Source organism: Dreissena polymorpha, chromosome 7, assembly GCF_020536995.1.
Source record: "Dreissena polymorpha isolate Duluth1 chromosome 7, UMN_Dpol_1.0, whole genome shotgun sequence".
In the NCBI taxonomy this organism is placed as follows: Eukaryota; Metazoa; Mollusca; class Bivalvia; order Myida; family Dreissenidae; genus Dreissena; species Dreissena polymorpha.
Window position 1 is genome coordinate 97,079,177 of NC_068361.1, and position 22,371 is coordinate 97,101,547.

Below are 22,371 nucleotides of genomic sequence, written 5' to 3' on the forward strand. Positions count from 1 at the left end.
TTATAAATACTACAAATACATTTGCTAAGGTTCAATGCATAGAACTAAATACATAGATGAATAAAGTGTTTAAATGATAAAACAACATTTTAACAACCTTACATTTAATATCTACATGTTATTTAGATTGAGCACGGAGTCAAATCTGTGGTACAGAAGAAACTGATATAAAACATAATCTTTGTGTAAAGCTTTACGGAAAAATAATTTTAAGTGTTGTTGTCTCCGTTATCATGTTATGTTACTTGTATGAGATAAACAGTACATAAGCCATAATAAAGTATGATTGGACGTGAGTCTCAGGCAATAGCCCTTAAACCCCCAGATGCCTTGCATGTTGATCCGTGTAAGAGTTCTTCCTACATATAGCATTTTATACAACAATAAAAAAGACGCCTTGACGTAAACTGTGAGTTACTAGTTTCCGCGCTGATCAAATATTTCTTTACACAAATCTGGCTTCTCCTTTTGCATTTGTATAAATATTGCTTTCATGCTGGCTCCCTGTTCAACACAATATTGTTTAGGCCATTCGGTCTTAAACCCATTAGATTTGGGATCATAGTACCAGTCAGGATAGCCGTGCAACAACATTGTCACAACAAACACACGGCCATCCTCATCCACCACAACGCCTGGAGCGCCAGAGGCACCCTGGGATGATGTGCAGTGAAACAAAAACCGGTCTTTACTGTATATAGTGTGTGCAACATCAAACTGATAATCATGTTCGTCTTTACCATGTTTGGCAAGGAATTTCTTGCTCTCACTTTTAATTGTATGAATATCCTTCTTTGTTTTCTCCTTTCCGGGATCAATAAATCTGTCAACATGATCGAATGTCTTTTTAGAACCCCCGGGATGTCCAATGATGTGAAAGCCCTCTTCAAGTTTTGGGGGACTGAACAAGCTGAAAGGAAGAGGCATGGGCGTTCCTTTAGTGTTTGGCAAAATCTCCAGAACGATGCAGTCGGTGCCGTTGTCGAAGAAAGGCACGTCTTTTAGTGAATGCAGTGGCTTGAGATTAAACACCGAATGCTCCTTGTATCTGTATTGATCATCTTTGACAAAACTGAAGTCAACATAGGCATCTTTCAGTTTGGAAAGGGCAGCAACTTGAGATGGCTCATCGACCTGGCCTTGCGTTTCTTGCTGTCCTGAAATTGTTATGAAGATGATTTTTGGTTTGTGTTGTTCACAATACACTTACATTACACACAGGAGAGCACAGGATACCAAAAGCGTCATTTAAAGGTCTTCAATGACAGACGGAAGTTGTGAAATATGTATGTCATCATAAACAAATTGGCCCTTAGGTCGTTTAGATTAAACATGATGCTGATCAAACAGACACAAAACTAGTCTTCATATGTTTCTTACTTGACAAAGAGAAAAGAACATTTCATATGCAAGTGAGTCCTACATATCTGACAAAACATTTATGCGACTTGTTCTATACATTTAAAAGCCATAAAAGAGTGGTTCCAACATCTTTGCAGAGAATGTTTGTTACAGTGTTATTGCTGTATTTCACAGTATTTCTACATATGATATTTCAGATTCAACAGCATTTTTATGAAAAGATTAATTTTTATGATTTTGGTTCATTTTCATGTGCTTAAATATTAATAACAAGACATTTACAGTATGGCAAGGGGCCCCTTAAGTTTCTCCTTTATCTGTATACGTGTAATCGTTATTAATCCATCCAATCGTCACAGCAGTATTAAGATGTCTTAAACATTCACTACACACGGATGGCTGATGAAACAAATGTTGTGCATACACGTCAAATTGCTCTTTATGTGTATACCACGTTTCATGATTAAACATTAAATAACAAAAAAATAAATACTATTCGCGTTATTGCAGTATTTTGGAATTTGACATCCGAGATGCAACATCTGGAGAAATGGAGGGTCGCGGATTATCGTGGTTATAAGTTTTTTTCTAAGATAGTGATGTGTTTTTGAGACAAAATTCTAACTTAGCCTAGAAAATGTCATGCAAAATATCTGACAAAGTTTCATCAATGTTGAGTGATAAATGAGGTACAAGGGTGGTTTAAAAAATTCTCTTATATTTGACCTTAACACCAAATTTTACATCGCAAATGACAAACGTTCAAACTCGCCCTAAATTTGGTTTTAATACAAATATTGATGAAGTTCAATCGCGATTCGGTCATAATTGTGGCGTGTTGAGTGGCAACAAGGTTTTGCTAAGATTTGACCTGGTGACCCAGTTTTGGGGCCAGATTCAAACATGGCCTAACAAGTTGTCAAGATAAACATTCTGATAAAGTTTCTTCAATATTGAGGCATAAATGTGGCTTATAGGGTGATAAAACAGTTTCTCTCGTAGTTATATTTGATCTGATTACCTAATTGTACAGCACAAATGACCAAGATTTAAACTCAGCCTAGATATTGTCGTGATTAACATTATTATCAAGTTTAATCGAGATTGAGTCATAAATGTGGCGTCTACAGTGGCAACAAGGTTTCTTTCTTTGATTTGACATGCTGACTTAGTTTAAGGGCGCATGTGACCAGATTCAAACTAAGCCTATATATTGTCAAGATATACATTCTGATCAAGTTTCATCAAGATTGAGTAAGAAAAGTAATCGCTATAGTGCGAACAATGTTGTTCCAAGACTTGACCTGGTGACCTAGTTTTTAGATGCACGTGACCCAGATACGTTTTTTCACTAAATAATATCAAGGTAAATATTATGTCCAATTTTCATCATGATTGAATAAAATTGTGGCCCCGATAGTGGTAATGAACTTGGCAAACACCGCGAGAAACATGACTATCGATGCATTTCGACGAATGCCGGACATAGGGTGATCAAATGTGAGCTTAAACATTGCTTTTGGTTACACATTTTCCTTTCTTCTTGCACAAGAGACTTTTCCTTTGACCCAACATGACGCGGTTGAAAACTTTGCAATTATATATCATTCTGACAAAAAATTACAAAGATAATATTTGGACAATTAATGTGACCTCCATACATACGCCAATATTGACGACGGGCTGGACTAAACTGACCGACCACGATCAAAGGCTCTTACAAAATATAAATATGAGCATTCTTAACGTTATGCTCAGGTTAGATTAAAGCACATACCACTTTTTACAAAAATAGCTGACACCGGAAGATTTTGATTGCCAGAATGCAATGGGATGTAAGCTGAAAAGAAAAAAAACAATGTAAGTTAAACGATCATATATCTGAATATCTGTTTAACAACAAAATGTACATGTATTAAGAAATTGTTTGTTTTTTCCAAGTCGAATATCTGCATTATTTCTTCTTTCATATCAGACGAAGTCCTTACCAAGAACATATCAGACTAACTCCTTACCTAGGACACATCAGACTAAGTCCTTACCTAGGACACATCAGACTAAGTCCTTACATAGAAAACATCAAACTTAGTCCTTACTAAGAACACATCATACTTAGTCCTTACATATGACATATCAGACTAAGTCCTTACCTAGGACATATCAGACTTAGTCTTTACCTAGGACATATCAGATTTAGTCCTTACCTTGAACATATCAGACTTAGTCCTTACATAGGACAAATCCGACTTAGTTCTTACCTATGACATGTCAGACTTAGTCCTTACATAGAACACATCAGACTAAGTCCTTACCTAGGACATATCAGATATATTTCTTACCTAGGACATATCAGACTTAGTGCATACCCAAGACATATCAGACTAAGTCCTTACCTAGCCCATATCATACTTAGTCCTAACGTAAGACACATCGGACTAAGTCCTTACCTTACACATCGTCACGGCTCTTTGTTCCACAACAAGTTACAGTTTGGACAACCTCAGACTCACACACCCACGTACAGATATTCCACCATTGTGAATGCTTTATCTAACGTTCCTCAAGCGGGCTCGACACAAATTATCAAAACATAAAGCCATTATGGATCACACAATACAGATGGATGTTGTTGCGACAGACATTCAAACCAGAAAGCAAAGTTCATAAAAGGCACCCTTTAGCTTACTATGGAGTAAACAAATACATACATTTTTCCAACATGAGCTTTATCACGTGCAGTGCTGTCATTATTTTCTTGTCTCCGACACGAAAACAAGTGCCTGCTACATCACCAAGCATTATAATGCCCACCCAAGCTGAGGCATCGGAACGGACTTGAGTGTTGAATACATATTCCTGTACAAGCTGTTTCCCTCGCAAGTTCACCAAGCATCCAGCAGGAATTTCATTTAGCTGACGTTTTTCAAAATCACAAGCCTCTTCTAGACTGTAGCCAGTACCAGAGAAGAGTTTTACTGCAAAATATTACTGTTTCTTCAAAACCAAATGCATATACCTGTTTGTCTAACAATATATGTATACATTTACATATCAAGGTAAATGACTATCAGTCAAAGATAAATATTAAATTCCTACATACATTTCTGAACAAAACAATAATCCATTAATACAAGGTGTGTACGGCCATTTTATGATCACATTTTGACGTCTTTATTATTATTCTATAAATCCATGTGTTGAACAGGGTTCTTTTTTAAGCATAAGAACGCAGTAGGTTAAAATGATGTCTCTGTCATCTTTGAGTGGCGCCCTAACATAAAACAAGAGGGATTTGATAGTCCAGATAAACATTCTGACCAACATTAATCCAGATAAAGCTAAAAATGTTGCTTCTAGTAGTTGATTCCACACATTGCAGGACGCAAAACACCATAAACTGACTGTCAAAAAAATTATTTGAATGCAAGCACTGCTATGTTTGTGTATTCAAATCTTAGCAGAAGCTTCTACAATACATACGAAATATTACGCTAGTCATCGAGTGGCTTGTGTGTTGTCGACGAAATAGCGCAAGCCACGAGACTGATACAAACACTTGTAACAATTGACTTGCGTAATATTCCTTTTATTATATACAACTTTGAATCATTTAAGTTAAAAAAATGAGTTTAAGCGTTCATAATAAACCAAAAATGCTCTTGTAATTTTCTGCATTCAAAGTGACGTCATTAAAAGTAGTCCGGCTAGTATGGTAATACAGAATTTGAAAACTAGCGAGTATCATAATACGGGAATTATTTCTGTGCAGTTGTATTTTACCGATTGATACAACTTGTATTTTTTTGGGAACATAAAGCAGGTATATAATAACAGTTCATATATATTTTTTTCGAGCGTACACATTATTATCAGTTCTGCTCATTTTTAAATCAACCACTGCATACGTTCAAGTCTCACTAAATGATACTTACCCACCACTGTCTGATGTCCGATTTCGGTGATGTTTAAAACCCCTTTCCTGTTATCAACCTTATAGCTGTTCCCCTTCACTGTAGTCTTGCTTTTAGATTTCGAATACACGATAGTATTTCCTTTCTGTTTCACCCCTTTGTTTTCTTTACCATCTGAGGAAAGCATCGATGTACAGTGTATAAATTTGATGATACTAAATTATACATGCAATTGAGGTAAGAAAAGATGCAAATCAACATGCGGGGAAAAAACGGTCCAAAAGATCTTGGTTGCTCACCTGAGACGCGAAGGAAATGATTTTTTGTATCTACTTATGCTGCGTTTTAAGAACCATTTTAGAACTCAGGTAAGATATTATTAGAACAAATATTATCAACAAGTGTCGTGATGCTTTGGCAAAACAAAATGTGATTTCAAGTGTATTAACAGACTTTTAATTTAATTTGACCCACTGACCTAGTTTTTGATACCACATGAGCCAGTTTGAAAATCGATTAAGATCATCATTGAGACAAATGTTCATACAAAGTTTCATGAAGATTGGGCAAGGAACTTGCCTCTAGAGGTTTCACAATACTTTACTATAGCTATAAAAAGAAAACTGCCATGCATCATTGTGGGCCATGTTTTTTCAACGGACCAGAACCATTTTCGAACTCGGCAGTGATATCATTAGGACAAAATATGTAGGCAAGTTTCATGATTATTTAGCAAAAGATGTGACTTTAATTTTAGAGTTTTTGCCAACATTTTCTTTAAGTTGACCTAGTGACCTTGTATTTGAACCCAAGTGACTCAGTTTTTACCTCGACCGGGATATTATTAGAACACATGTTTTGACCAAGTTTCATAAAGATTTGGCAATAAATATGGCCTCTAGAGAGTCCACATTCCAAGCGTTGATAATAAACGAACAACGATGCGAGACTAACAAAGAAACAAAAGGCGATCACAAAAGCTCACAATTAGCACATTTAAAAGCAAACAAGCACTGCCACAACTTCTACCTAAACGTTTTTTAACTTTTAAAGAATATATATAGGTAAAAGTTATAAAAGAGTTCCTACATTACTGCCCGCAGAAACAACTAGATGTGTATCATATATGGATGCCTCACATAACACATGTATGGACACCAACAAAGGGCATGTCACTATTGTTTGTACGATTTGCAAATTAAAATATACATTACAAACTATTTTTGTCATTATCCGACCTCTTAGTGTGACCTTGAACTCAAAACGTACGTGTACCACGCCATCCTCTTAATGGTGATCATTTGTAGCAAGTTTGTTTACCATTGACTGATAAATGATGAAGTTACACACTCAGAAAATCTGTGAATTGCCATAGCCTAAATGTGGCCTTAATCTTTAAGGTAGTGAACAATTTGTTGTGGGATACACTCGATCTAAAAAGATTATTTGTTTAAAGTAATTTTAAAATTGTCTGATAAATGTTCAAATAACACTTCAAACACGATTTGTGGACAGTCTTCGGACATTGGTTCCTACGCCCGGACATTGGTTCCTAGATTATTTTGACTCCCCGGACTTTCTTATTTTATGCTCCATCTTCCTGTGTGAACAAAATATGTTTTTTTTACAAAGACGTATATTGGATCTTATGTTATTTTGACAACCCGGACAATGGTTCCCTAATAATTCTGATCCAATGTATGGGATTCTATGTGGACAAATACTAGTATAGGGACACAGCTTATAAGAAGTGCAAAAGAGGAAAAGGAATTTTTCAAGTTTGAAAATTGAACATATTAAAAACATATCATACAACTGGAGTCACTGCTCTCGCTGCTTTCACTGCTGTCTGTCCATCCACTGCTACTTGAGTTGCCGGACTTAGCTGCTGACTTCTTCTTAAATATCAAGGGAAAGTCCACAGAAGTCAAACTGTTAACTGGGTTAGTGTTTTCCTAGTAAGAATTTCATTAATCAACTTATGTACTTTTTGAGTTATCCCAAGATCCATATTGGATCGTTCAATTTTTTCTGTAATTATAGCAGCCACAATTTTATCAGAGAAAACAACAGAAAAAGCACGCATGTTCCTTATAGGGCCCTCTATCAACAAACTGACTTTCAGTACCCTAGTTTTAATACTTCTTGAATTATTTCAGGTTAACAAATTTCTGTCCAGAATGTCAAAATTCCCATTTTATAAAGTCATTCACTTTATAAAATGGGAATTTTGACAATTTTGTACATCGTTATTACTTACATACACGAGCATTTATTGTTTTGTGATACCCATCTTTAATTCATCCAAATGACTTTCTCATAGGATGTTCACAGACATATTACAAGTAGTATCTTTGCCAAGTTCGGTCCGATTGTAGTCTTTTTGTTAATTATAATCATGGAGCCAAATGTCGACACACAGCCATCAAGGCCTTTTCTTGATTTGGGGAAAAGGCCTGGTCTTACATTTTGGGAAAACAGATATTGACAAAACTGAAAAAGGGGAAAACATTTCCCAAAGTAAGCTTGAAATAGGTGCAAAATTGCATTATGTTAAAGAAATTCTCTTAGGGTAAGTTCCCTTTCTCTTAGGGGAAGAGGCCTTTTTAACTTTCTTAAGAAGGAAAAGGACCTGGCCATAACATTAAGAATTTAGAAGGAATAAACACAAACAGACATAAGACGGATGGTTCAACTTCAATATTTTTCCAGACATTTTTTTTACCTTTTTTCGACTGTGTTTCTTTGTCCCCGTTAAAGGCCTGTTGGAAGGAGGCGTGGACGTAGGGTGTTTGATGCCAAGACCATTGTCTGGCTTTGCTGACACATCTTTTTTTACTACAGCTGGATTTTTTTTATCCACTTGCTCTACCAGACGACTGTTTGTGTCTGTAATGGATAAAAAAAAGCTTTATTATGTAAAAAACGCACAAGTTTTAAAAGATAAGAGTGTCATATTCTGGTTTTAAGATTAAACATTGGCAAACAACATTTCTGGTGTAAACATATTTATTCAACAATGTGTATTACAATATAAATAAACGCATCTAAAGTTGATAGGATTGGAACGATAGCTAGGCTAGTAGGGTTTTCTTTCCTCAGTAGTATATTTACAAACATAGTGGCGGTATTTGCATTTTAATCACAAAACATTTGAATAAGCATTCGAGTTAAATCAAGTTTCTGAGTATGAATGGAATCAACGTTAATTAAAAATGTTGAAACAATGTATTAAGAAATAAAATATTGCTGGTGTAATTATAATCAAAGAATTTGTTTGTAAAAACAATGATGAAACATAGAGAGCCGATAGTTATACCACTCTGATTCTTCCTGAGCCTTCGATGAAACTATGAACTGCATCAAACATTGCAAAATTGTCTCTGATGGAAAGATTATCATCCCCATACAGTAATGTGCGGAGTGATATATCCGTGTATTGTTCTATAGTTCTAACTAGAGTTAATCTTACTGCTGCATATAATGGACAGACCATAAAAAAGTGAGTAGTGTTCTCTATTTTTCCGCATTGACAAAGTTGCGATGGAACCAGATTTCTATCAAATAAGTGTGTATTAAGAGAACTACAGTTAGTTCTTAGACGTGTGTGCAGCACGTACTTGCTGTTTTCGCTTACCATAATAGAACAATGGATAAATACGAGGTTTCTTAAGATCCGTGGCCTTTTTAAAATCAGATATGTTATCAACAAGCTTTGCTTCGTCTGGAAGTGAATTCCAAGCAGCAATTGTTGAGGATAAGATGAAATGTTGGTACAGAGAAGTCCTAGTACGAGCACCATCTAAGTGGGATGAATTACGCAATGATCTTGTAGATCGCTCGCCAACTGATTGTGGGGACAGTGAGGACAAATAGTCTGGACTTAGACCTTTGACCATTTTAAAGAAAAGAATGATTTAATGTTTGGACCTTCTTGTTCCAAGAGTTTCCCAGCCAATTTTGTTAGACAGTTATCTTAAGGACACGAGTCGGGTACAGCCGGAAACAATGCGGGAAGCTTCAGTTTGAATTGTATCTAACTCTTTTTTCATACATCGTGAAATTATCCCATACAATATCTGCATATTCCAGAATAGGTCGAATAAACGTGAAGTTAGTTATTTCAAGTGATCTTCGGTCAAGGCGAAAACGAAGCTTTTTATAAAAGGTTGACTCGTGACAAGGTCTTTAATTAAATACACCCAATGTGTTGATGCCAACTTCCATCATTTGACAGAATAACGCCTAAATGTGTGTGACTGTTCACTGCGGGAATCGGAGTATCGTACATATGGATAGGAGTATGATAGGGTTTGTCCCTCTTACGCGATATAACAAGTGATTCTGACTTCAATGGATTGAATTTTACCAACCATATATTGAATTTTACCAACCATTTAGCGATGTTGTCTATATCGCTTTCTAAAACGGCGGCTGCAGAATTTGGACTGTCAACAACCACGAATAAACCAGTGTCGTCGGAAAATAAGTTTATATGAGCTTGAATGTCATTTACAATGTCATCAATATATACAAGAAATAATAGGGGACCAAGAATGGAGCCCTGTGGAACTCCAACCTTGATTTCGGCTAAGGAAAATGAGGCCCCGGCAACCACTACCTTTTGATGCCTTTGATACAGATAGTTAGAAAACCAGTTCAGAAGTTTGTCTTTGGTACCGGCGCGTTTCAGTTTCATTAAAAGGTCACTATGTCAGACTTTATCAAATGCTTATACTTTTCACTTCTGAATACCATGGAAAAAGTATTAAAACGGATTATCTATAAATATGTATTTAACTTTTTTCGTGTCACATTTTTTACAAGATTTCAATCCGGATTTAAGCCTGGTGACTCGACTGTCAACCAGCGCACATACCTTTACAACACGTTTTGTAAAGCACTAGATAATGGATTGGAAGTAAGGATTGTGTTTTTCTATATAAGCAACATTTTTTCATAACCAAAAAGTACATGTAATATATCTTGGATATAAAAGTAATAAATAGCAACACACTTTGAAGAATCCTGTATGCCCATCATCCTTAAGCCAATACGTTCACTTGCTTAAGAGATTTGTAATATCGCATGGCCCTTTGACCTTGACTTTTAATCTCAAAATAAATAGGATCCTTCATTCTCTAGATGAACCAGTATATTTAATTAAAGATATTCTGTGGAAACGTTGCTCATATTACTTTCATCTAAGACCTTGACCTTGACATTAGAAGCTTCATCATTCCTTCCGTATAACCTGCATACTAATTATGATCGTAGCTCATAGTTTTATACACATCCTGAAACAAGAAAATGGTCTACGGAGAAAACAGTTTAAATAGTACCAAGACTGTGAATAAGACCATTTAACCTTTTATCTTAAATTCGTTAAGAAACCGCACCAGTAACCAGTATACCATACAATATGGTAAAAGGTTAAAGCGTTTTGTAGATACTGTAGCCAAACGACTTCATGTTTTCAAGCATCTGCAACCTTGATTCTTAATATGTTGACCTTAAAAACAATAGAAATCTTTCTTTCGTTACAGGTAAGCACTAGTAACAATTAAGATGACCTTACTTAAAAGAGTGGTTTAGCTCTTGTGCAGACACAAATCTTATGTTAGGAACAACTGAGTCTATGATGTTTGACCTTCTGACCTCACAATCAAAAAGCATGATGCTTACCCCTTCCCTCCCTCCAAAGCAACCATCTGCCAATTTAGAATATCTTAGGTCAAAACATTCTCTAGAGATTGTGCAAAAATGAATATTATGTTACAAGCTCTAGTGACCTTGATCATTGACATGCTAACATCATAATCAACCGGTTTCTTCCTTTCCTCCTTAGCAACCAGCATACAAATTTAGATGCTTCTGGATAATACTTACTTATCAAAAATCAAATAAAACAGTTGCATGGATTTAATGCCTATTTGTTTCTGATTTATTATATTTATAACATATTTATAAACAATTTCAGTTTAACCAAAGCAACAGAATTTCTCACATAAAATAAAATACATGCACATCATAGTCAACTTTAAGTTTTTAACCCAATACTTAACTAATTAATATCATTTATGGATAAACATACATGTTTAAGTATTTGTTTTAAATAATTTAGTGTATTACCTTTATCAGCTTTGTTTGTCATGTTTTCAGGCGGCTCTGCTCTTTTATTTTCATCCCCTTTTTGGGGTGCTGCTTTGGCTTTGCCATTCTCTGCCCTATGTTCTTTTTCTGGATTGCCTTTTTGTCTGTATTTTTCCTGTTTACTACAACACTGACCCATACTGTTGACCTGTATGCTTTGTTTGTTTTAGCAGATATAAGATTGGCTCATGTAATTAATATTCTACAGTGATAAGGTAAATTTTGTAACTTTTTAATGTTTAGCTAAACTCTTTGTCTACAGAAAAATAAATGAGTTCAAGGCTTAATAAACTTATCACTCACACTGGCCAGGCTATTTGATCTAAAAAAAAAGAAAACACAATCATGTATTCATTATCACATAACTTCCACCATTATGAAAATAGGTGTGTATTTTTTTATGTAAATTCTTTCCACTTAAGGTTGTTCTGGGTTTGATTTTGGATAATGCAAATACCTACACATGTACACCCAAGAAATAGTCTAAAAATCTATCAGTGGCACTGACTTTGACATGCCTCTACATCTGCACCGGTGTTCTGTTATCTGTTTATAATCTTGCTGAAGCATCACACAAAATTCAAACTAAGTTTCAATCCAAAAGTAATGTTTGGCCCAATAGTTAATAGCCGAATCAATCTTCATATTGCAGTAAGTCTGCAATCAAATTCTAAAAAATGTGGGCGTAAGTCAGACCTTCTTTGTCGTTTCACCAAATGATGTATGTATTCTAAGGCAATGTTGTTTAGAAGTAGTAAATAATAATTATCATAAATGTACACACTCGTTTACAGAAGGTTTCTTCTTCAAAATATAATACAAATTTTAATCACTCTAACATGCAACAATGCTACCTGAAAAAAAATATGAAAATGTTATATTTTGAAATAAGTAGTTTTTTTACACTTGAATCAATGAGTTGCCTGAACAAGTCTTAAATGTTGATTGTATTGTGAGTTTATCATATCAAAAGAAGTAAACATTCTGTTAAGCTATCCTTACATAGGTAACAAGTTGATCCCACATACTTATTGCCTGCAAAAAAACTGAGACTTCAGGTCTGAATCCTTGACATCTCTAAGGGACTTGTTCACATTTAGGAAAAATAACAGTTTTCAGAAAAATGACATAGATCTATTAAAAAAAATAATGCACTATATCCAAACAAGCAAAATAAAACTCCTTGCATAGAAAAATGTTTAAAATATTGTTGTGTTTATGATTTGGCAATGAAAAAAAATACTGGTATACAGTTTGCTTTACATTGAAAAATGAGCTAAAATGTGTATAGACAGAAGTATCATTTACATCACCCAAGAAAATTCAAAAGCCTGAACGATGTAGTGTAAGCATGTTTTGATGCAAGAGGTCGCATGTTTGCTCCAAAGCATATGCACATTTACTTTATCTTGTTAAATTTTATTATAATAATGCTAAATATTACAGCTTTTTTCATGACATTAAAATAAAATCAAAGTACATGTATGTGAACAAGTCCCTTTCATCATGTCTAACACACCAGGAAAACAGACACTGAAAGATACTTAAATCTTGGGGTTTTATATTTGTAGAATGTATACATGTTGCTTTGTCAAATACATAATTGTTTTTTTTTTCAAATTTTATCCAAGCAGTGTCATGAAATAATAAGTAGACCAAAACTGATTGTTCCATGGAAATGCTGCATGATACTTATATTTTGATAAAACAGAATAGGATTGTATGAGCTAGTGATTACAATGTATATACTGTCTCTCTTATAATTAGTTATGATGAAACTGTACAAACATATAAGAAGTGGCCTTTTACAATATAAATATCTTATAATGTATCTTTTTGGCATTTAATTTGTTCAAAATACATAAAAAAAATAAAATTAAATGCCTTTCTTGTGTTGAAATATTGTTCATCCAGTATAAAAAGTAAAGTGGCTGTATATACATGAAAAGTGGATAAGTACACATAAAAATTAAAAGATAAATTTATTGATAATTATGTCCCACACAATCTGAATGTTACACCTTATGTACCTGTCCGTTTATGTACCGGCACTATCTGACACTTTATCTACCATACATATAATATATAGAGAAAAATAATATATGGTTTAATATTGATGTGTGTTATTAATCAAATGTTTTTTGTGTGATATTATTCATGAGTTTAGACTTAAAGGGGCCTTTTCACAGATTTTGGCATTTTTTAACTTATTCATTAAATGCTTTATATTGATAAATGTAAACATTGGATCGTAAAAGCTCCAGTAAAAAATCAAGAATAAAATTAAAAAAAGGAAAAGAACATTGCCCGGAGCAGGTTTCGAACCAGTGACCCCTGGAGTCCTGCCAGAGTCCTGAAGTAAAAACGCTTTAGCCTACTGAGCTATTCCGCCGAGTACACATACATGACGTATTTTATACCTTATATAAGCAATCTTCGTAGTTTCACAAAATTTAACGACAAAAACAGAACTCTCCAAATTATTCAATCGTTTCGCGTTGCAACGCTTTATAATTTTTAGGTTTTAAAATCGTCAAAAGATGCATATAATGGCTATATTAGACCATGGTAAATGTTCAGTATTACTGTTTCCTCACAAATATCATAACTAAAACGAAAATGTGCGAATCTGAAACAACTTTTTTCAATTTTGTCAATTTACCAAAGCGTGAAAAGATCCCTTTAAGATATATTGCCATAGATTTATTTTGTTTGCCAGATTGTCTAAGTGTCAGTGAGTGTCTTAGTGTAATTTATTAGCCCCAGTAGTAATAAATGATTCATTATTCTAACCTGAAATTGATGTAAATGATTAAAGTCCATTTCAATTATATCCCATATCATAAAATAAATATTTAATTTTCACAATAAATAAAACTAATCAAGTCCTTTAATACAGACACATCCAGGGCTCGAAATTAACACTCGCACACTCGCAAAATGCGAGTGAAAAATACCGATTGCGAGTTAACTTTTAAGCCACTAGTATTTTTTGCGAGTAAATAAATAGTGAAAAAAAAACACAAGTAATATTGCTAAATGCACTCCACGTCATGGACAATAAACCGTAGGTCAAATTATAGAATGTCCAAATACCCGTATGCGGAAGCACACACCTTGTATGTAGACTGGTATACTTATATTACAGATACGCGGATGGAATTGGTACAAAGAACGTGAAACAGTCTACTACTCACAAGTGTTCATTTAACTTAAACAGACTATTTGCGAAAAAATAACTAGTTTCTTTTTGCCCACAGACGGTAATAACAATACGAAAGATAAAGCAAAGTTAACCGTTGAGTTAGGAAAAAAACAGAAATTAAATCCTGAATGAAAACAGTAAAAATTGGGGAAAATAACTTAATATAAAGCTAAAATTTGCAAGAATGTTTTTGATTTTGCGAGTTGTTATTAAAGCTGCTCGCAATGTTTTGCAAGTATCAAAAAAAGTTAAATTCAAGCCCTGACATCCATGTATTACAATCAAATGAAGTATAAATTGAAATGTCATATTTGCCTCAGTATATTATCCAGGGATGTATTACTATATTATACATCCCTGATATTATCATACAACTTTTCTGATACTGATCTGAGTGATAGCAAGAAAATATTGATTCAGTACAAAGAATTGCAATATTTGACTATTCACAAATTTGACTCGATCAACACTTGAGTCAAATTAATCAAAGTTGTTTGCACAGGTAATTATTGCCTATCCATACTGCTATGAATGAATGGACAATAACACCTATATAATATATCATATATGTACCAGTAGTAAAGTTTCAAAGTGGTACATAAAAGGACTGTACATAAGGTGTCACATTGCGCAATCTAATTACAAAATTAACTTACATTTAGATCTTTAACATCAACGTATCATTCAGATACAGATTGAAATTTGTACGAATCATGTAGAAAACATGAACATGTAATGACTAATAATAATTCTTCTAATTGTCACTTTCGTTTTTTGATGGGTTTTTCCCACACGATGCGCGCATGCGTGCAATTTCTTGAACAACAACAGCAAATGATTATTTATTTTATGCAATTTGTACCGCATCAGTGTGCTGTCAGTGTTTTTATGTATAATTCATTCAAAATATAACTAAGAAGGTGAGTACAGGTATCTAAACATGTGTATAAAACATCATAGTAATTGCAGATTCTATCATTGATTGGAAACAATCAAGTGTGTAATTTATTCGGATGTAATAAGGTCGGATGGAAATAATTGATTTATCCTTCAATGTCATAATGTGCACGTCTTTTTTTCGTTGTTAAATACCTCCAACAAATTGGGATGAAAATATTTACAGTCTCTTAAATATGCTACCATTACCTCAAAGCATAACAATTTCACATTAATATTAAGGAATATAGCTAAGCAAAATAGTGCTGAGGTGGGGGACTTTCATTGTTATGCCCCACCTTGTTATAATCTGTGGCCCCATTCTATTTCTTTGACTCATCCCTATTAAAAATTGCAAAACCCTTTTGAAACTAGAAATGGCGCGGCAGAGGCCGACGCGTATCACCACGCTGCATGTTTGACCCAGGGGCGCCCCAGGGTTGGTAATGGGGCCATGCATAGTTGAGATTGACCATATTGCAGTGCCCCAGATAATTATTTGGGAAATAGGGTTTTCACTCATTGATTTTGAAAAATAGGGTGATTTCACTCTTGAAATACAGTACAGCCAAAGCGGAACAAATGTATTTCGCGATCCGCGACGGCAAGGTGAAACAAGTCGATGCCGCATCAGTCGTTGAAGCCGCGTCAGTATGCGGCGTCAAGACACATTTCGCCACGAAACTTCGCATCTGTCCGCCAAGGCATGCCGCGATCCGCGACATGATGCCTAGTCGATACGCATCATGAAATAAAAAATCTTTTAAAAATTATTAGTTACATGTAGTTAACAAATTTTGAAAGAACAATTATAATAATAATTAAAATCATAATAAATTTATTGTGCGCGGATTGTATTAGCATATACATGTAAGCATAGTTAATGTGTCTGGCCAATAAAGTTTGTTTCCCGCCCGTAGTGTATGTATTTTACACATAAACAAGGTAACGTAATTATGTTTTCGCACATACAAGTGGTCAAGGCTCCTGCATATGGTGGTTTTATAAATTAATTGCATGTTGAATTTGCTATTATATTTAAGCTGAGAAAATTAGCAGCTTGAAGCCACATCAATAATCAAGACGGTGACGACGTATTTGTTGTTTTGTTATTTATCAGCTTATTATAACTATTGTTTGAATATGCGTATATAAACACGTTTAATTTTGTTCATATTATATAGTTAATATCGCTACTAATTACCCAATAATCCCGTATAATCCAGTTTTGAAGCAAATGCTGGTAAATATTTACCATACACAAACATCTGGATATTTCCTTTAGTATCAAATACATTTTGGCATTTTTTACAATTTATAGAGATGATGAAATAACGTCTAATCGGGGCGTGTTTTTTTCCCACTGAACACGCGATTTACGCCTGACGTGATGTTCATGTATTTATACAACACAAAATACACCCAAACTTTCCTAACGACGTTCTACATGTCTGCATAATTTTCGCGCGCTTTTTATGAAACAAAGAATATTTTAGCACTGTTTATTTGACGCTAGAATTTGCCAAATGTCGCGTTAGCATTAAAATTCCGAAGTGTTTTGGATTACAAATTTAATAATGATAATCGAACGAAACATTAACAGTTGCGCGTAAATTAATTCTACGCTACACATACATGTATGTTCATGAAGGTGGATATCTTTCACTCGATCCGCCGCGTACGTATGCGGCGGATTTACTCCGCGAAAGTACGCGAGGTTAACTACAGACTCGGCATCGTTGCGCGGATCGATGCCAAGTGCCACGGCGATACGCCGTGTCAACACACGATTTGGCCGCCGCGTACTAATAATCTGGCCATGGCGTAGCCGCGGATTATGTTTTTGCTTTGGCTGTACTGTAGGGTGAAATGAGATATAAAAATGCATATCGTAAAATCATTGCCGTTTTACTTCTGTTGAAGCTGCACACTTGTATTGATTCAATAAAACTATAAGCTATCATCATTTACTTTAATAAACTGAATGTTTCATAACACATTCAATTCTTGAAACTGTCCATAATATAAATTGTTAAACAGAAAAAAAATGATAACACAAATTAGTCAGCACTTATTGGCTTTTTCTTTCTTGATTCGAAAACATTTGTGATTGGTTGATATTTTTGCGCAACAATCGCGGACGTCTTTCGACCTCTTAAATTATAGACTTCATTACGCATCCTTATAGAAGATGAAAGTACAGACGCTTTACAAAGACATACACAATGAACGGCGGATTAAGTCAGATTTAAAACGCATGTATGTCGTCGTAAATACTTTGGTCAGACGCTTTATTTAACTATAAAATCTAGTCCGCAGAGCGTTTGGATAACTGACTGTTTTCCTGCGCCATCATCCAGATGCTTGCTGAATGAAAGCGTTGCCGCATTACGATAATAATTCCAAAGAGAAAATACCTAAAATGAGCAAAGCATTTTCGATTAAAGCTAGCATTTTTGATCAAAGCTATTGTATCGTACGCATCAAATGTGACGAATTTGCGTAAAAGTCAAATCTGATGCGTTTTCAATACGCATGATATTGTATTTCGTTGCGTTTTTAAACATTTTAATAGGGTGAAAGACGCTGATACGCAGCTTATCTGGGGCACTGTATTGTCATAAGAGAAGGTCAGTATCAATTAGAAGTGAATCGGTGTAGAAATTAAGAAATTATAGTAAAAGGCAATTTTGGGTGGGCGTGGCCTATGTGGGCGGGGCGCCCCAGGGTTGGTAATGGGGCCATGCATAATTGAGATTGACCTTATTGTCATAAGAGGGGTTCAGTATCAATTTGAAGTAAATCGGTGTAGAAATGAAGAAATTATAGTAAATGGCAATTTTGGGTGGGCGTGGCCTATGTGGGCGGAGCGCCCCAGGGTTGGTAATGGGGCCATGCATAGTTGAGATTTACTGTATTTTCATAAAAGAGGTTCAGTATCAATTTGAAGTGAATGGGTGTAGAAATGAAGAAATTATAGTAAAAGGCAATATTGGGTGGGCGGGGCGCCCCAGGGTATGTAATGGGGCCATGCATAGTTGAGATTGACCGTATTGTCATAAGAGAGGCTCAGTATCAATTTGAAGACAATCAGTGTAGAAATGAAGAAATCTGACCCGGCCCCACTCCAACCCCCATAACTTTTGACCCAGGGGCCAGATCAAAATTCTGAATAGTGCACCATCGCACATACACTCATAGCTACCATGTGTGTAAGTTTCAAAGTTCTAGTGCTAATAGTGTAGGAGATAATAGTGGCCAGGATGGACAGACAGACAGACGGCAGAGATAACCACAATATCCCCACGCTTTTCCAAAACATATTTGATTTACTTACTGGTTAGCAAGTAGTTTTTGAACAGATGTATTTACCGGACTAACTAATTATTTCAAGTATTGTTATGCTTTAACACACTTTTCTTTGTCACGTACTTACAAATTCTTGTTTTCTTAAAGTTTATAGCATCAATTTGTTCAAAGGCAAGTATTGTAGTGTTTAATGGTATTGTTTACAAATTTGGCATCTGTGCGAGGGATATTAATAGCATGCGCATTTGCAAAAGATATCTCCTTACCAACCTGTGTGCTTGTGGTTTTAGTTTGTCTTCTACAATACAAATAGAGGTTCTCAATTATTTTACTTACAACCTTTTACTTAACCAGACACTGATGTGATGAACACTCTTACAGCATTTAAATTATTGCTTTTGTGTATTTAAACTCGACATTTTTTGTTGTATACAGATATCTGAATTGCTTGCAAAATGTACCTCGTAAACGTTTCAAAGAAATAAAAACAAATCTCATTTCATATTATAAATTCACTGTTTTGATTTTCTCCCTTGAAAAGTATCATATTGTAAGATGAAAGATCTATGAATAAACATGTTTATTTATAGTCCGTTGTTTGCACTGATATCGGAAAACAAATTATAACTCTATTTACACGTGCAGAAGATGACATATTGAACCATCATATTAATGTATTTACTTTATTTTAACGCTAATGTTAAGAAAAGTTTCATTGCAACTCTAGTTTGTTTCCAATTACTCAATTTATTTAAATATCCTGTCAGTACTTCAGTTCAGTGGAAAATTACCTCCCTTTAATGACCTCAAATACGGCCCTAGTACATAATGCATGCGCACATCATAAAATGTTTTGTTTGCATTTGCTTGTAAATGACCAACCCCGGATGTATCAGTAAATTTTTTATTAAAAAATTAGTATTATTAAGAAAGTTATTCAACAAAAAACCTACATTTTGTCCCACACAGGTCGGGCTACAGAGACCTCGTGAAGAGGCTAGAAGGACCTAAAAATAAACTGTGATATACACACTTTTGTCCGACAAATACTTTCTAACCAGTACGGATGGGAACTTGCTTGCATTTACACATTTTTAAACCATTCTTAAAATTCATAAATTTAAAATTCAGTAGCTCAGAAACATTAACAGGGTTAGAAGCTCGGGAACATTAACACCCTGGGTCAGATGTTTATGTTATCTCAACAAGTTCACATTATTGATCCTAAATCTGTCAGTAGTACTATTAGCGTAATTGAGACAGAGTTGCTGAATTTTGGTCCTCATTAAATTTTGGATTGTAGCAGTTAATAATATGAAACAAAGGAGTAATTAAATCTGGGTTGAGTTGCAGTTTATTTTGAAAAATGCGTAGTAAAAATTTAATACACATTTGTGTTGTATATTTCTATGGCTTTTTTGATCATGCATAGCGCAACCTCAGAAGCACAATCTGAGGGATACGAGGTTTGCAATCCAATAACACTAACTTGTTCCCAAGCTTTTCGATCACAATTCATACTTCATTTCTGATTAATTTAATATTGTTGTATACATACAGAACTAAATGGTTATAAGCAGGTATTGCAAATCTGTTAATTAATGGACATAAAGGTTATTCTGAACTAGTGTGTGATCTAAAAAATCTTTATAAAAGAAGTGTTTAATAACACCTGTTTTATTTTACTTCTATAATATTTATTCTTTTTAGCCAATGATATTATTATAAGTCCATTTTTGTTAAACTATAAAGTTAATATCATCAGCTATTAATTGACAAATTTAAACTCATAGAACTGTCAAATTTGTACTCCAAGCTATTGAAATCAGAATGGCGTCTGATGCTCTGTGCTGCTGCGAGTATGAGAACAAACATGGGGACAGAAGCCATCTGCTGGCATGCTGCTGTGACTGTGAAGCCCTAGATCAGATTGGAGACAGGTTGGTGGTTGTAAAGGAGCAGCAATGTGGGAACACTGGGTGTAATGCATGTGGGTAAAGTGTTGTCCCAGATGAAGCCGTGCAGTCTGCTTTTGTATAATTTTTCGCTTATAGGTAGTCTCTCTGAACAAAAATCCTGTTAAGGCCAAAAGTGTTGTCTGCACAGGCTATTCTGGGATGACACTTTTGGCACCTGTGTTTAGCCCAGTTTTCGTAGAACAAAGCTCAAATAAGCAAAATAAGCAAAGTGAAATTTTGAATGATGAGTACTTCATGCAAATATTCAAAGAGCCTTCCTGTGTTTTGGGTCATGGAAAGGTTCTAAGTGAGATTAGAAAGTTCACAGTTTTTAATTTAATTTCCTTTTATTTTTCCTTTCCTGGGATAAGAGTACTGGTATTGTGGGCCAGATGTCGTCAGCCAATGTTCATTTGTTTGTTATCAAGTTACTACTTTTGATAAGTTTTATTTATCAAAATAATAAAACTTAAAGTAATGATTTCATTAAGATTTAAACTTTATCTACCTGAAAGATTTGCAAATATTATATGGGAACCATGGGTAAAGAGAAGCAAAGTGTATTTATTCTTTAATCATACTGTCAAAGGTCTCTTTGATTTATCAGTCTATAAGGTATGCCATGTACTTAAAATCTGTTATGCTAAATCTGATTTGCACAGGCACAAACTCTATATTACAGGTTCTTCAAGTGTGAGACTATCCCGTCATCTCTGATTGACCGTTTCTTGGACACCTTGTCAGATAGATGTCGTATTCCTGGGTTAACAGGGGGAGGGGCCATCAAGGTCAACCTTGAGTTAGCCACACCCATAATCATCATCCCAGCAAGCTTGTCATTAGCAGCCATTGGTCCAATTACAACAGGATTCATTCTGATATTCCTGCCATGTTTTTGTGTCGCATTTTATCAAATATGGCGAAAGCGTACACAAAAATTGCGAACAAAATTTTTCTTGGTCTGGGGAATTTTTTCACTGGTGTTCATGTACTTCTTATTTGAAATGGTTATATGTGCAAACACAAATGTATCATTTATTGACAACCTTATTATAACAATCGCTGTTATCATGCTGGGTGTGGCACTAAAACTTGCCAAAGATGACCCGGGCATAATACCTGAGGACAAGGTCCAGCCGTATATCCACAACTCCTACGCTTTCTTCGGTCTGAGCAATCCTAATCCCCGTGATAAAGAGGAAGCTCTTCTAGAGGACTTTGAGGTTGTGCAGATGGACGATATTGACCCACCAGACACAAAACCAGGTCAGTTTAATTTAACCCTTTCAGTGCGGGAACTGAATTTTAAAGGCCTTTGCAAACAGTTTGGATCCAGCCACAGAACGTGGCGTCTCATTTGGATCCAAACTGTTTGCTATTCTGATAGTATTCTTTGAATTAAATCGAAGAAAATGCTAATTTTAACAATTCAGCAGACGACATTTTAGCAGACGACAAATTTCCCAGCATGCAAAGGGTTAATTGAGGCTATTGAAGACTACTTTCCTAGCCAGATATTGCTAGTGCAATCTTTTTC

General features: G+C 34.9%; 2 protein-coding genes across 5 annotated transcripts in view; one reads left to right on the top strand and one right to left on the bottom strand.

Moving 5' to 3' along the window:
- Window positions 1-15,419, bottom strand: LOC127839360 (uncharacterized). Of its 3 annotated transcripts, none has more exons than XM_052367715.1 (8): window positions 15,288-15,419; window positions 11,406-11,748; window positions 7,999-8,162; window positions 7,087-7,171; window positions 5,295-5,447; window positions 4,071-4,337; window positions 3,140-3,202; window positions 1-1,157 (listed from the first exon to the last, which is right to left on the bottom strand). In XM_052367715.1, the coding sequence occupies exons 2-8, from the start codon at window positions 11,563-11,565 to the stop codon at window positions 418-420; spliced, it is 1,632 nt and encodes a 543-aa protein (XP_052223675.1). In that variant the 5' UTR covers window positions 11,566-11,748; window positions 15,288-15,419; the 3' UTR covers window positions 1-417. The 3 variants fall into 3 exon arrangements, with proteins under 3 accessions (XP_052223675.1, XP_052223676.1, XP_052223674.1); XM_052367716.1 differs by lacking the exon at window positions 15,288-15,419 and adding an exon at window positions 14,220-14,784 and having other exon boundaries at window positions 7,087-7,168; XM_052367714.1 differs by lacking the exon at window positions 15,288-15,419 and adding an exon at window positions 14,220-14,782.
- Window positions 15,412-22,371, top strand: part of LOC127839363 (palmitoyltransferase ZDHHC23-B-like) — a 12,772-nt gene continuing 5,812 nt past the window's right edge. Inside the window, exons 1-3 of one of the 2 annotated variants that reach the window (XM_052367730.1) lie at window positions 15,412-15,551; window positions 20,693-20,816; window positions 21,517-22,100. In XM_052367730.1, coding sequence (XP_052223690.1) covers window positions 20,707-20,816; window positions 21,517-22,100 — 694 coding nt within the window. In that variant the 5' untranslated portion in view covers window positions 15,412-15,551; window positions 20,693-20,706. The remainder of the gene's footprint in view (window positions 15,552-20,692; window positions 20,817-21,516; window positions 22,101-22,371) is intronic. The other variant, XM_052367732.1, reaches the window with a different exon arrangement.

Excerpts from the sequence above, each read along its gene's own strand:
- LOC127839360 (XM_052367715.1), bottom strand. The coding sequence starts at position 11,565 with ATGGGTCAGTGTTGTAGTAAACAGGAAAAATACAGACAAAAAGGCAAT. Across the intron at positions 8,163-11,405 it reads GACAAACAAAGCTGATAAAG|ACACAAACAGTCGTCTGGTA; the intron begins GTAATACACTAA and ends TATCCATTACAG. Across the intron at positions 4,338-5,294 it reads CGGACATCAGACAGTGGTGG|TAAAACTCTTCTCTGGTACT; the intron begins GTAAGTATCATT and ends AATATTTTGCAG.